Source organism: Thamnophis elegans, chromosome 15 (genome assembly GCF_009769535.1).
Source record: "Thamnophis elegans isolate rThaEle1 chromosome 15, rThaEle1.pri, whole genome shotgun sequence".
Lineage (NCBI taxonomy): Eukaryota > Metazoa > Chordata > Lepidosauria > Squamata > Colubridae > Thamnophis > Thamnophis elegans.
In genome coordinates, this window is record NC_045555.1 from 26,520,469 (window position 1) to 26,535,831 (window position 15,363).

Consider the following 15,363-nt stretch of genomic DNA (forward strand, 5'->3'; position numbering starts at 1 on the left):
GGCCAATCATCTCCAAGCCTTACTCCCAAGTAATCTCTTCTGTCTTAATTGTTCTTGCCTTCTGGCAGCTCTGCTCATGCACGCACTGGGAACAGCAGGAGCCTGTTCCTCTGCCTCACTGATGTCCAACTCTGGAGGCTCTGGAGGCAGCACATAACTCTCAGATGGCCCTGACCCCCTCTCTGCCCCGATGCAGAGCCCTTGTCTGAGCCTTCCTAAGACTCCAGGACTGGCCCATGTTCCTCCCCAACCTCCTCACTGTTTGATTCTGTTGCCAGCTCCGCAGGTTGTTGGTGGACTACAAGTACCTTCGCCTTCCCTGCTGGTACTCCAAGACCCAACCTATGTTGACAGAGAGGAATGACACCATGGTTTTTTTTTCCATTCAGCCTTGAGTCAGTAACATCCTTATTGTTGCTTGAAGAGTTTTTCCCAAAACTGGCTTAGAATGTGTGGGCAACCATAATAATAATGCCAATGAAGTGCAAGTGGAAAAGTTTTATCAGGTGTTAAAAAAAGGTAAACAGAAAGGAAGAAGAAGGGGGTAAAAACCTCAGATAACCATTGCCTCACTTCATTTATATGAAATTAGTGTCTCTTTCCAAAGCATGAAGAGGAAGACTCAGCAGGAGTGCCAAAGAAACCACCTTCCCAGGGCAAAGAAGCGATCTTGTTTTCTTTTGGGTTCCTTTTCGAACAATTCAAGCACGCTGCTGGAAAGATAATTCCTTAATTTCCTCTTTTCTCATGCTTGAGACCACCTGGGCAGCCGCTGCAGGATAGTGCAGCAAACTCACATGAATTTCTGATTATTGTCTGCCTACAAGTCCAGCAAATTGGAATTGGTGCTGCTGCTGGAGGAAATGAGTAGTAGGGAAGGGGGATTGGTCCTCATTCACAGTAGCCTCATTCTAGCAACAAAGCTGAGATGCTGTAAATATTATCTCTGACATGGGGAGAGGTTTGTTTGGGAAACAACCAATTTAATCTTCTTGAGGACATCAGGGAAAGGATTTTATTTTTATTTTATTTTGCCCAAACAGCAATATGGGATTGTGAAGGTAGCATTTAAAGAAGGAAGGTAGCTGTCGGGCATCTCATTGAATCTCAGGGAAGGGGACAAGAAATTGGGGGTAATTAAATTGACCTTCAGTCTGAAATAGCATTGTGGGGTTTCATTCAGGGCATCAGAAAAGTAAGGCGTAAAAATACAGTACAGTAGGTTAGTAAAAAGGGTAAAGGTTCCCCTTGGACATATGTGCTAGTCCTTCCCAACTCTAGGGTACAGTGCTCATCTCCGTTTCAAAGCCAAAGAGCCAGCACAGTCCAAAGATGTCTCCGTGGTCATGTAGCTGGCATGACTAAACGCCGAAGGTGCATGGAACACTGCTACCTTCCCACCAAAGGTAGTTCCTATTTTTCTACTTGCATTTTTACATGTTTTTGAACTGCTAGGTTGGCAGAAGCTGGGACAAGTAATGGGAGCTCACTCCATTTTGTGGTGCTAGGGATTCGAACCGCCGAACTGCCGACCTTCCTGATCAACAAGCTCAGCATTTTAGCGACTGAGCCACCGCGTCTCCTGTACTAACACTAGGTTAGTACAGTAACTGAAATGGTCAGGGTTATTTCTGAAGATGGCCACAGGGCATCTATGCATGTGAGAGTCAAAGGCAAAAAAATGGTAATATAGCAGAGGAAATTATTAACAATATTAATGTAGAAACCATCCCTTTATTTATTTGTGTGTATGCGTTGGCAAAGAGTTTATGCTACTTCATTCAAGTGAATCAAAGTGTTCAAACTCAGGCTTCCTGAGAGCATGAAGCAAACTCCTTGGCCCAACAAAAACCCTTTTATTAATTTACATTATAGAGACGGGGTAGCTCAGTGGCTAAGACACTGAGCTTGTTGATCAGAAAGGTCGGCAGTTTGGTGGTTCGAATCCCTAGCGCCACAAAACGGAGTGAGCTCCCATTACTTGTCCCAGCTTCTGCCAACCTAGCAGTTCAAAAACATGTAAAAATGCAAGTAGAAAAATTCATTCTTTCTTTTCTTGGGATGATTTGAAAACTATACATTAATCTGAGTTAACTAATCCCAACAGATTTTGTTTTCATTATTTTCATTTCTCTTTCAGAGTTGTTTTGTAATCTGTTTTGTTTAGCTTCACACAATCCGAAGTTGCGTCTTCCAATTATAGCCTTACACTTTTTTACCAGCAAAGTTGAAAGCATCTGTCTTCTTTTAGTCTTTCGTACCAAATTATACATCAAACTTGTCTTGCCATCCTTTAGAACTCCCGGACCTTCTATTTTCTTCTCTGTAACATCAGGGGAAATCCTACTCAACATGGAAACACATATGCCAAATCCATCTGGGAGAGAATCTGACTCCATCCTAAAGAGAAGACATAAATTAGGTTTTCAATAATAAAAGCATCTGTCAGTTAAGAATGACAAGCTGGCAAGAAAGCAGATAAAAGAAAAGAGGTGGTAAATCAGAAAGTTGCATCCTGCTCAAACTTTGATTTGTTGGTAAAGGCACATCTGTCTTCTCTTTGAAAATTCCAAGAAGAATTATTTTCCAAACGAGCCTCCTTGCAAAGATTCAGTAGATTTGTTATTAATGTTTGATTGATCAATAAAGATACTGAAAGAGTCTTTATTGATCAATAGTACACAGCACACATGTGGCAACTGAATATGAATTTGACCCTAGAAGCTTCTTTAAAATAATTCTTTAAAAGTTTGAACTTTTGAAACATTTTGAAACTGTGGTGTCCTTGGTGCTCTCTGAGCTTGGTGGTTTTCTCGCAGATGCTTTATTACCCAACATCTTCAGTGCTAGAAGGGGATGGGGTTGGCTCTTACTTTTATACTTAGGCAATAACCCACGGTTACCCAGGTATTTATTTATAAAGGGAAAATGTCTGGACAAAATGTAATTTCTAATGTTGGATTTTCCCCCTTACCAGAGGGAGCCCCCTTGTGGAGTACTGTAAAGCCGTTACCATGGCAACTCCATTGCGCTGTACTGTAGAAGCCAGTACAACAGTAAGGCGCAACAGGCTGTATCTTAACAGAACAAACACCCTGAAGAGTGTTAGGGGTGTCTTACCCCCAGATAATTTTTCTCCAGAGAGTAAGTCATCTGTGTACCAAGTTGGGTTGAAATTGCTCAAGGTGTTCCAGCATTATGCTGGAACATACACACACAGCCGTTTTTATAGAGAGAGATATTAGTGACTTGCTAGCATATTTTGTTAAAATATTAATGACTGGGAGAGACATGGGAACAAGGTTAGCCAATGAATAGGCATAGCAACTAAGTCAGCCAATGGGACCTTAAACAGATCTAAGTCTGTGCAGAGAATTGAAACAGAAACTTAAGAAGAAAGCAATCTGCTGCTCTGAGAAGTAAACTAGCAGTCTGTCTGGGCTTGTCTGCTGAAATGAAACTAACTGCTTGTGTTTGCCTGTAACTCACTTGCCTTGTGTTTATTTGGAAGAATCACCTGTTGGTATTGTACATTTATTCATATAGTCTTATGTATATAAAGAAGTTAGTGAATCCTGCTACATCAGTTATCTGTGTGTGTTCTGGATTTGAATTTATGCAACAAATTCTGACATATTTTTATATACTAGTGACCATCCAAAATATTAGCAACCAGTGCAGTGATCTGTCCCCTGGGTTCAATCTCATGCCCTGTTAATTATAGCAAGAAGATGCTACGTGAACGGCTTTTAGAAGACATGTCTTCTTAACATTCATCTCATCTTCTCCATATCCCATTTCACCCCACCTGTCAATTGCAAAGAATCAGGACCATAAATTACATTGCAGTTTAAAAGATCTATTGCCCATTGTGCTCAAAAATCTAGTCATCCCTAGATTTAGTTCAGCACTAAATTGGGGCCAAATAAGCATCATTGGAATTCAAGGGAATTGAAGTTGGATCATTCATAGAAACTTAATGACTCCAAGCTGATGGTATACTTCACTCCACCTCCAGCTCTGCTTACTCTTCTTTTACACCATCAGAGAGATGGGTTAAGATTAGCCTTAGCTGTTTTGGTTTTCCAATAATATTCTTCCTTTTCTCAGACCCAAATCCTGCTACAGAAATGTTTTACAAGATCTCCTTAATTAATATACCCAGATCTGATTGTTCTCATTTGCCATGGATCACTGATCACTGCCCTCCATTGCTAGTTTAGGAAACTATTAGGCTAGTAATGTAAGGTCAGTCATTGCATGGACTTCCTTTATACTTGGGTTTAGCATTCTCCTAGATGACAATTAATTCTGTTTTAAGCACACATTGAACATAGTTTTAAAAGAGAAACAGAACTTGTTTAAAGAAGAGGACTAGAACTATCTGCACAGAAGGTCAATTGAAACTGGGAAAGAAAATTAGGTTTCAAGCTTTGTATTGCTGATCCTGTCCCCGATGAGTGCATTACAGGTTCCTCTGATAAAAGAAGAAATCAATAAATAATTACTTAGAAAGCAGACTTATTTTTGCAATGCATTCACTTTATATATACCTTCTCCATCGTGCTACACTCTTTCAACATGCCCTTCAGCAGTTGAGTACCAACGGTTTGGGTTTGGCTTTGTCTCCATGTACAGGTCTCCAACCTCTATCTCTACGACAGTGTCCTCATGCTGGCCAACGCTTTCCACCGAAAGTTGGAAGACCGGAAATGGCACAGCATGGCCAGCTTGAATTGCATGAGAAAATCAACCAAACCTTGGAACGGAGGCCGATCCATGTTGGAGACGATCAAGAAGGTAATCAAGTGGATCTGCCTTTCCAAGAGATAATAGGCCAAGCAAGTCATTTAGTTTTTGATCCCAAGGAAGCTCTTGGACACATAACACGAAACATTTAAAACATATGGTTTGAAAGAAGATCCTGGGGAGGGAAAAACATCATTTTTTTTTCTGTCACTCAACTAGATGAAACTTTTTCTTTAGGGTCATATCAGTGGATTGACGGGCATTATGGAATTCCAAGAAGATGGTGCCAACCCCTATGTCCAGTTTGAGATCCTTGGAACGAGCTACAGTGAAACGTTTGGGAAAGATGTCCGAAGGGTAATTCTTCTTTCTTCTTCTGTTTCTTCCCCCTTCAGTTTATCTGGAGGACATGCTGGTTTTTTTTTTGCAGTACAATTTTATTTATATATATAAAAAATGAAACCCGGAAAAATGTTTTATGTCTACCTAATTCTGTGTTTCTTCATTGCTAGTATTTTCATCGCTTATGATTTCTTCTGACATGACATATTTTTATTTTATTTATTTAGTTTGTCAAACATGTACAAGATAGCAGATATAAGTATGAACATGGACATGAACGAAGGAAATGAATACAAATAAATGGGGACAGTAGGACAGGGGCGGTAGGCATGCTGGGGCCCTTATGCATGCCCTCTTTACGGACCTCTTAGGAATGGGGTGAGATCCACGGTAGACAGTTGCAGGTTGCAGCTGTGGGGGTTTGAGGATGTAACAACAGAGTCAGGTAGAGCATCCCAGCCGTTGACCACTCTGTTGCTGAAGTTGTATATTTTGCAATCGACTTTGGAGTGGCTTACCTTGAGTTTGTATCTATTGTTTGCCCGTGTATTATTGAGGTTAAAGCTGAAGAAGTCGTTGACAGGTAAGACGTTGTAGCAGACACTTTAATGTACTATGCTTAGATCAGACCACAGGCAGCGCAGTTCCAGATTGTCCATATATGAGAAGACTTAACCCTCCCTTTTTAAGATATTTGTCCAAATCTTCTCCTCCTACCTCCTCCCACACTCTCCCCCCTCCCAACTTATGAAAAGGATAGATAGAGATCCAGATCATTACGTGGGTGTTAATAGCAGGAATGAATAGTTGTAAAGGAAAGATTTAAGCTCTCCCTACACTCTGCTGGCCACTGCAAACTATCCATTCCCAAAGGTGCTATCGCAGAGAAGTAATGTCTGTCCAATATTAAATATTAAACACATAAAAAGTTATATGCAACAGTATGCATTAAAGGCAACTAAATAACCTGCAGCCTGAGTACGGAACAAACCATAACAGGTCAGCCTTTGTTTTGCCTGGAGCTTGAATGCCACTGTAAGGTCTGCCTAGGTTTATGCATTTTTGCCTCTATTTAACTTCTCTTTGAAACTCAGAAAAGCAGCTGCATAAAGCTTTTCCATTTATGGACTTTGTTATGTGGGTCTCCATTGTCTCAGTTGTTTCTTTCCATGGGGTGAACTTTATAATGGGATCCACACCAGTGGTGCGTCCCAAATTTTTTTGCTATCAGTTTGATGGGCATGGCTAGGTGGGGGGGCATGTGATTGAGTGGGTGTGGCCAACTTGATGTCACTCATGCACATGCCCACTCTGTCACATGCCCTGCACCTAGCCACGCCCACAGGAAAAGGTAGGAATTTTTAAATGATTTTTCCCTATTTTCTCCCACCCTCCCTTCACTAGTCACCCCTATTTCCCCTCTTCCTCCCCCACCACCGCCTCTTTGGTTGCTTACCTTTCACAGCAGCTGGTCCAGAGTTCGAAAGACAAGCTGACTGGAGTTTTGGGCAGCTCCCAGCTAGCTGCTGCTTAGACTTGCAAGGCAATGGAATGCGCATAGAAAATGGCGGTGATGGCAGCAGCTTTTCTGCCAGCCAGAGGACTTTTCAGCAGCCTGTGGCCAGCTGCCGCGTCTTTGAGAGCCAGCATGCGAAGCGTTGGGGCAGGTGGGATGAGCAACTGGCAATAGGGAGACTGGTTCGGGGGCATGGCCAGCCAGCCATCGCTACTGGTTTGCTGAACTGGGCAAAATTTCTGCCACTGGTTCAGGTGAACTGGTACGAACCGGCTGAATACCACCTCTGATCCACACTAATGTTTTAAGAGTTGGGAGGGTTTTTTTGTATGCAACTTTTATGGAAGAATTAAGCCACATAATCCCTCTTTTGGCTTTATTGCTTTGGGGTTCTAAATAATGGGTAACATTTCCAGGAGGAAGAAACATTTCTAGGAAGGTTTGCCATATAATTTATGAAGAGTAGGAAGATTGCCTTCCACCATTTCCTCACCCAATGTAGGAGAAGAAGTGGCAGAATCTGGAGAGGGGAGTCAAAAGAGGGATCAGCTTAGAATCCCTATGTAGCCGCAAGTGGACTAAGTCCAATCTCCCTTGAATTCTGTTGACCATTATCTAACTCCAAGGAGGTGCTAAATATTAGTTGAGAAGACTCCTGTGCATAGGCTTTTAGCAATATATCACTTTAATTGAACCCTCACATGTGGATCTGGTGTTTAACACCTGCTACACAATCACTCTCTGTTTTGACCTAGTCTTCCTTAACAAGCATGAAGCAAAGTCTTGGTCCTGTCAAAACCTTTTTTATTTACATGACCATGAATTCCTTTCATTCACAATCAGCAAGGCTTTGCAAACAGTCTTTAAGAGGAATATTTATCAACACAAACCTTATCTCGCTGGGCAAGCTGTCAGATAACTAGTTTCCAAATGCAGGGCAAGGCAAAATTTAGCACAGAGTCTCTTATAGTCACAAACAGAGCTTTCCACTCTTGAAATGACCGAAGGAACGAATTGTTTCCTATAAAAGCCCCCTCCCTGTTCGCTTCTCTTTTGTTTCCTGTGGGAGGGGCCAAACACCTCTAAGGTGTGGCTTTACTCCTAAATCAACCCTGCTTTCTTAGTTGTTCTTGTCTTCTGGCAACTCTGTGCATGCACACACTGGGAACAGGCTCCAGCTGTTCCTCTGTCTCACTGCTGTCTAACACCCACTCTGCCTCTGATGCAGAGCCCTCGTCTGAGCTTTCCTCAGCCCCCAAGACTGGCCCATGTTCCTCCCCAACCTCCTCCCTGTCTGACTCTACTGCCAGCTTCACTGGCTGTCGGTGGGCCACAACATTCTCATGTGAATTTTACTTAGAAGAGGAAGAAAACTTTGAGGGAAATTGTCATGGTTTTGTGTGTAATGAGCATCCAAACAGTACTGAATGCAGCAGAAATTTCTATAGTGATAAAATATACATAAGAGTTAGATTCATCCTCCTTCTAGTGCAGTGCCTTGTAACCTCTGTTAAGGATATGGAAATCCATCCATTGGCACTGCAGGAGCTCCTATAATATAAAGTCCAGGTGACATTGACCTACAAAATGGCAATTGGGAGGAGGAGGGGAGCCAAGTAATGTATGGATTTTTTATTGTCAGAAAGTATGAGCCTGAGACAGGATTGGACAGATTTGCACAATTCTTATTTTATTACTTACTACTGTTTTAATATTTGGTGGGCAAAACAGGGCAGGAATATGCAGTGAGCTCACAGATTTTCTTTTTAAATACGTAAAATTGCAGAATAATGACAATTAAAAATCAAAAAAGGAAGGGAAAAAATCCTTAGATGTACATTTAACATTGGATTATTAGATTACTATTAGGCAGAGGGGGAGTCTCAAGGGACTAGCCAGACCCACAGTTGTGTGGGCCTCTGTGCCCCTCCACACACAATGTTGTATTCTAAAAAGTCAGTCTTTTCAACTCATTCTCAAGCCACACACACAGACACACACACACACCAGTATGTGGACTAAGTATATGCTGTATTTTAAGAGAAACATTCTTGTTTTGAATGGTAGCATTTATCCCTGGCTATTCATTTCTATATTTTAAGCCTTTCTTTCTAAAAATATCACTTCCTTCTTTAGATCAACCTTCCCAGCTTGCTTCACACTTTCTAAAGCAGCATGCAGATGTAGCCTAATAATGCTTTTGATTCTCTTCGTTGGAGCAGAACGCTCTAAGATATCTCCCTTGAGATATCTGGTGCCTTTACTATTAGATATCTGGTCCTTATTACTATAATTTTTTTCCTATGAATTTCACAATTAGTAATGAAGGAAGTTTAAAAATGGGGCACATCATTTAGAAGTTCCTTCCCTGGAAAGTTGAGAGTAGAATAGAGTAGGGTAGGGTAGGGTAGGGTAGGGTAGAGTAGAGTAGAATAGTATAGTATAGAATAGTATAGAATAGTATAGAATAGTATAGAATAGAATAGAATGGAATTTTTTATTGGCCAAGTGTGATTGGACACTCAAGGAATTTGTCTTTGGTGCATATGCTCTCCAAAGACAAATTCCTTGTGTGTCCAAACACACACTGAGTACATTTATTTTAGAAATAGCAATAGACCCAACCATTTATAATCATGGTCCCTATCTGGTTTGAAGGATTTTTTTTTTTAAAAAAAAATCTGTGATGGTGTCTTGTAAAATTACAAACGTTTTTCTCACATGCTACAAAATCTGCAGTGCTCCTTGGAGTTAAAGCCAGAGAGGGAAATCATCTCACATTATCAAAGTACTGAAAACTCAAAGCTACTACTCTTTATTTCTGGAAACAAGTGAGATTATAGAATAGAATAGAATTCTTTATTGGCCAAGTGTGATTGGACACACAAGGATACTAATGATGATCTGATGGTAATTTTGAAAAATCCTTTCTTAATGAGCACCTAGAAGCCAAGAGGAACATACGTATCAAATTTCAAGTTTGTAAGCTTTACAGTTCTGGAGATTTCATGATGAGTGAGTGGTATTTGGCTTTTATATATAAAGATTAACCTTGGGAATGGACAGGTAAAGCGGCTTCTCTTAATGGACGGTGACACTTTCCAGTTAGGTAACCTGGGTGACTGCTGGTATGTTCTAAGAAAGAACAAACATGGACACAAGTATTCTAAAGGTGACGGTTGGCATAATGTAGAAACAGAATAAAGATACAGTGACAATTAAACAATAGCATTTAAAAGAACGATTTCCTACATCTGGTGTCTAAACGCAATTTAGATGTGCTCCATTATCCTCACGGACCACATGGATATTGATTCTATAGCCTGGAGACAAACTCTGAGACCTATGAATTATCACTCACAGAAACAGAATGTTTCTGGGTCATTTTTATTTTATTTTATTCAGAAAGTCAAAATACAAGCTCAAAAAAAATTATAGAAACAAACCAAAATTAGACACAGTATTAAAAAGTGCATTAGAAAAAAAAGCCACATATGCACATATTGTCCCCCCTCGTTAAATATTCATAAGTATATTGCAACAATTAACATGCCTCTCCCCCGCAAAGCAGGCCTACAATTTATTTACTTCTACATATCTACTTGCAACCAATTTAATATGTCATCTTCTATAGATAAGAAAAGGTAATTAATGGGTAATCCATCATCTCAGATCAGAGATAATGATTTTAGTGATTTGTGCTAGATAAGAGTTTTTGGTACTGGTAGATGAGAAGGCATTGAAGCAGTGGTGCGATACAACCGGTACGCCCTGGTACGGGCGTATTGGTGCCTGCTGGGAGCACCAGGTAATGTTCTGGTACAGTGCTCCGGAGGGCCCACCCTCCGCCTGCCCTCTTTACCTATATTTGAGCCAATCGGGGCTTTCACGCACGGAGCATACGGTGCCTGTGCAATGCTCCACCGAGCAGCTGGAGCGTCGCAGGCGGTAAGTATGCATGTGTGTGCTGCATGCATGCTGCACAATGTACATGGTGGACGCCCAGCCCCGTTGCAGCATACCAGTTGCAGCGGGATCTGGAACCCACCACTGCATTGAAGACTTTGTACACATTAAATACAATAATAGATTCTTAACAGAGGGGCCTTTGCAGTTTACTTTGGTGATAGAAAGAGGATTTTTACAGAATCCTGACTCTGAATGAAACCAGCCAAGAATAAATAGAAAAACCAGCATAAATTAAGTGAAAGGACACTTTAGGGGGGGGAAGGGGGGGAGCATGTGTTGGAAGAAATGTCCTTCTGGGTTCAGTTCCAAGTGGGGGAAAAGACACTGGAAACATGGAGGCTGCTTGGAAAGATGATTTAATGGTTGACAGGACCACATGGCTTGCGTTCCTTAATAGAAAAAGGTCAGAAAACATGAGAATCCTTGGATTTTATATCCTCCCTAGGGCCCCACCTCTCTGTTTCCTGTTCCTGTGTAAGAAATGTATTCTGATTGGTTGTCAGACCTATGAGGGGGTCTTAGCTAGCTTTTTAGGTTGTGTGCTAAGTTTGGTTGAAACTTGGTGGGTAGTGCAATGAGATGGGGTACAGCTTGGTTATGTAGAATAGGCTGGCTCAGGCCTTAATGGCCCATTGACATAGGTGGGGGGAAGCTATTAAGAGTGGACCTGTTTCCTGCCTAAAAACATGTTTCACTGGCTAAGGCCTTTATGGCCTATTAACAAAGGTGGGGGCGATAAGTTTCTGCCTCTCTGACTTTCTACTGCTCTTTTCAGGAGAAATATTCTACCCTTTTAAAATTTCCTAAAATATTTCATTTTCTAGGAGATGGGTGGGTGCTAACTTCCTACACATCAGCACCGAATAAAGGAGAATTTAAATTAAAGAGGGAAAGTTTCAGGGTCTACCAAAGAAGCAAACTTGTAAGGGAGCTACAGAGCTACATCAAAGCGGCAAACAACAGGAGATGAAGTTGAGACAAACAGTTGAAGTTGCTCATCAAAAAGCGGAGCCTATTTATAAGCTTTTGAGTCTGAAGTTTCCAGCACTGCAGTTGAATCAATCATGAATTATAGAAATGCAATACAATGTTTGTAGCGAACGTTACATTATGCCTGCAAGGCACCAGATCCACCAGAATTGCAATCAGTAGTTTGAAACAGTTACAATCAAATTCAATCATACTTTGCAACATGTTTAATAGTTTTTCAAATGTAACTGCTAAGTGCCTGGAATTTTTCCATATTAAAATAACAAAAATCCTCTTGTTTTGTTCCTTTTCCGTTTTGACTTTCATGTCCTTGAATTTAAGCATAAAATCCTTCTTAAGCAATTGAAGTCAGCAACAGTCTAGTATAGCACCAAAACTGAAAGTCTAAAGCAGACAGCAATTATACATGGGCATAGATCAGATTGGTGACAACAATATTTCAACCCTTTTGTGTTTTCCACAAGCTATTTTTCTTTCGTTACTTGACATATACATCCATGCTACATGTAACTTGTTAATCTTATAAATGGCAATTAATAGTGAAATGTAAAAAACACATATAAATTGGAAGAAACCAATTGCCATTTTACACTTCCTTCAATTAATTCTTTTCTTTCTTACATCGTCTTACTGCAAGTTTGAACAAACCATCCCCTTTTATTCCCTGCATATTTAATCTTTCTTTCAAAGTGTAATAATAGAAGGCATTTATGTTTTGCTGTCGAGATTATTTACTATGTTCCTGTGCTTCATTAATTTATACAGATTATTAATACAATCTATCAATATAGCCCACAATACAGTATAATTCCATGATAAGCCAGTGTAGTTAGCAAGTAGGGGGCCAGTTTCTAAGTCCAATAATGGAATGAATGGAATGAAATGGAATAGAATAGAATAGAATAATTTATTGGCCAAGTATGATTGGACACACAATCTTGGGTGCAAATACTCTCAGTGTACATGAAGAAAAATAAAATAGAATACGTTCATCAAGAATCATAAGATAAAACACTTAGTGATAGTCATAGGTTACTAATAAGCAATCAAATCATACTAGGAAACAAATAAAACAATATACATTTTTAAAAATACAATAAACACTTCTATGGCCACCAATTCTTCTACTTTATGACTGCTAGTTTTAGACAGAAATTAATGTAGAGTACCATATTTGTTATTAAGGTTTTCTTTGAAGGCAGATTTATAAACCCCTTAAACTCATGACTATTTGATACTCCATAGAGATCACAGCCAAATTATTTTATTATAGCCCCCAAAATGCATCTTTTACTGTAAATGTTTTTTCTTGTTTGTGCATATTTAAATTGTCTGGGTGGTACGACATGTGGTAAGAAATTGGTTACATCAGAGTGGTTTCACAACCTTGATGATGTGTTTGCAATGCAAGCACTATAATTTAATCATATAAAATTCACCAGCTGTGGGAAAGCAAAAATTACCTCAGCATCTAAATATTCCCAAAATGTCCACAAAATTAAAAAAAAAAAAATCCAAGAATACTGACGAAGGAATCCTCAGTTTTAAAAAAGAAAAACAAGTTTTAATTATAAACCTAGGTTATATAATTTTATATGCAAATTCTGCTGGATACTACTATTACTATATTATTCATCAGGATCTGTTTTTTTTTTTTTAAACAGAACTTTTTTATTTTTCTTTAAAAAAAACACAAATATGTCATTTGTCAATCATTAAAACATTGAAGTACAATTTTTTTTGTTGTGTGTACCCCTCCCTCCCTCCACCCCCCCACCCCCCCTCCTCCTTCCCCCCCCCCCCCGACTTCCCAGAACCCGTACCCGGTATGGATTTTTAACTAACACAGTCTAAAATCTATTGAGAAAAAGGAAATAAAGAAATTAATGACATTCTAGATTGACCTTAGCTTCTTCTTACTGAACTAACTTTTAACAGTTTAAATCATTTCTGATCTTAAGCATAGGCTAACTGGAATTTCTTAGTCCCGTATTTATTTTGTATATAGTCAATCCATTTTTTCCAGTCTCGTTTATATCTCTCATTTGAATGATCTTTGAGATATGCCGATATTTTAGCCATTTCAGCTAAGTTTGTTACTTTCAATGTCCATTCTTGGATTGTAGGCAAGTCTTCCTTCTTCCAATATTGCGCCACCAACAGTCTTGCTGCAGTTATCAGGTGCAAAGTCAAATTGGTCTCTACCACTGTAAAGTCAGTACATATACCTAGTAAAAATAACTGAGGACTAAACTTTATCCTTCTTTTAAAAACATTTTGCATGACCCACCATATTTTTATCCAAAATGCCTTAACCTTTTGGCAAGTCCACCATATATGATAATATGTAGCATCGAGAGAACCACACCTCCAACATTTAGGCTGTACATTCGGATACATAGAAGCCAACTTTTTAGGATCTAAATGCCATCTATAGAACATCTTGTAAAAATTTTCTCTCAGATTTTGAGCTTGTGTAAATTTCACATTTCTTACCCAGATTCTTTCCCATGTATCCAACATTATTGGTTCCTCAATATTTTGAGCCCATTTTATCATACAATCTTTAACTAATTCTGTTTCTGAATCCATCTGTATTAATACATTATATATCCTCTTTATATGCATTAAGCTTTGATCTCTTATTTGTTTAAACAGATTATCCTCAACTTGAATAAAACCAATTTTTTGATCTATTTTCCACCTAGCCTGTAATTGCCCATACTGGAACCATGTTTGAACTACCTTCTCCTCTTTTAATACCTCTAAAGATTTTAATTGTAATACCCCCCTTTCCGAGGTAAGAAGCTGTCTGTAAGTAATTCTGTCCTGTTTTTGTGCTGTATTCATATTTTCAATTGCGTGTCTAGGAATTGCCCACATGGGTATCTTGTCATTTAATTTATATTGGTATTTCTTCCAGACCCGCAATAAAGCATTTCTTAAAATATGACTTTTAAAGTTCTTATCCAATTTTTTGTTGAATAACAGGTAAGCATTCCAACCAAATAGCAGATCGTGTCCCTCAATGTTCAATATTCTATCATTGGTTAAGTGAATCCAATCACTAATTACAGATAATGCCACTGCATCATAATATAGTTTTAAATTAGGTAGTTTCAATCCTCCTCTCTCACGTGCATCTTGCATTATTTTCATCTTTACCCTCGGCTTCTTTCCTGCCCACACAAATTTGTTAATACCCTTCTGCCATTCTAAAAGGTTCGCATCTTTTTTTAGTATAGGTAACATTTGGAAGAGAAATAAAAATTTTGGTAGAATGTTCATTTTCACTGCCGCTATCCTACCCAGCAAAGATAGGTGCAATTTCTCCCATTTTTTCATCTCTGTCTGTATGCTATGCCAAAGTGGTTCATAATTATGCTTATATAATTTCCCATTTGAAGTTAAAATGTTAACTCCAAGATATTTGACTTTTTTAACTACCTCACATCCTAGCATCACTCCTAATTCTTCCTTTTGTTTAATATTCATATTTATAGCTAATATTTTGGTTTTTCCTAAGTTTATTTTAAAGCCCGACACTTGACCATATTGATTAATCATATTCATTAAAACCATACTGGATTCCTGCGGTTGTTCCAATATTATAACCAAATCATCCGCAAAAGCGCGGACTCTATATTCTTGCTGCCTAATCTTGATCCCTTTTAAACCATCCAAGCCCCGTATTTTATTCAACAATACTTCCAAAGTTATAATAAACAATAATGGGGACAAAGGACAGCCCTGTCTTGTACCTTTTCCAATTTGAAGAGAGTCTGTTAGACTTCCAT

At 39.2% G+C, this 15,363-nt stretch overlaps 1 protein-coding gene across 1 annotated transcript in view; it reads left to right on the forward strand.

Moving 5' to 3' along the window:
- GRID1 (glutamate ionotropic receptor delta type subunit 1) overlaps window positions 1–15,363 on the forward strand; it is a 793,636-nt gene that overhangs the window by 671,606 nt on the left and 106,667 nt on the right. Inside the window, exons 7-8 of the mRNA XM_032231518.1 lie at window positions 4,639–4,800; window positions 4,987–5,106. Coding sequence (XP_032087409.1) covers window positions 4,639–4,800; window positions 4,987–5,106 — 282 coding nt within the window. The remainder of the gene's footprint in view (window positions 1–4,638; window positions 4,801–4,986; window positions 5,107–15,363) is intronic.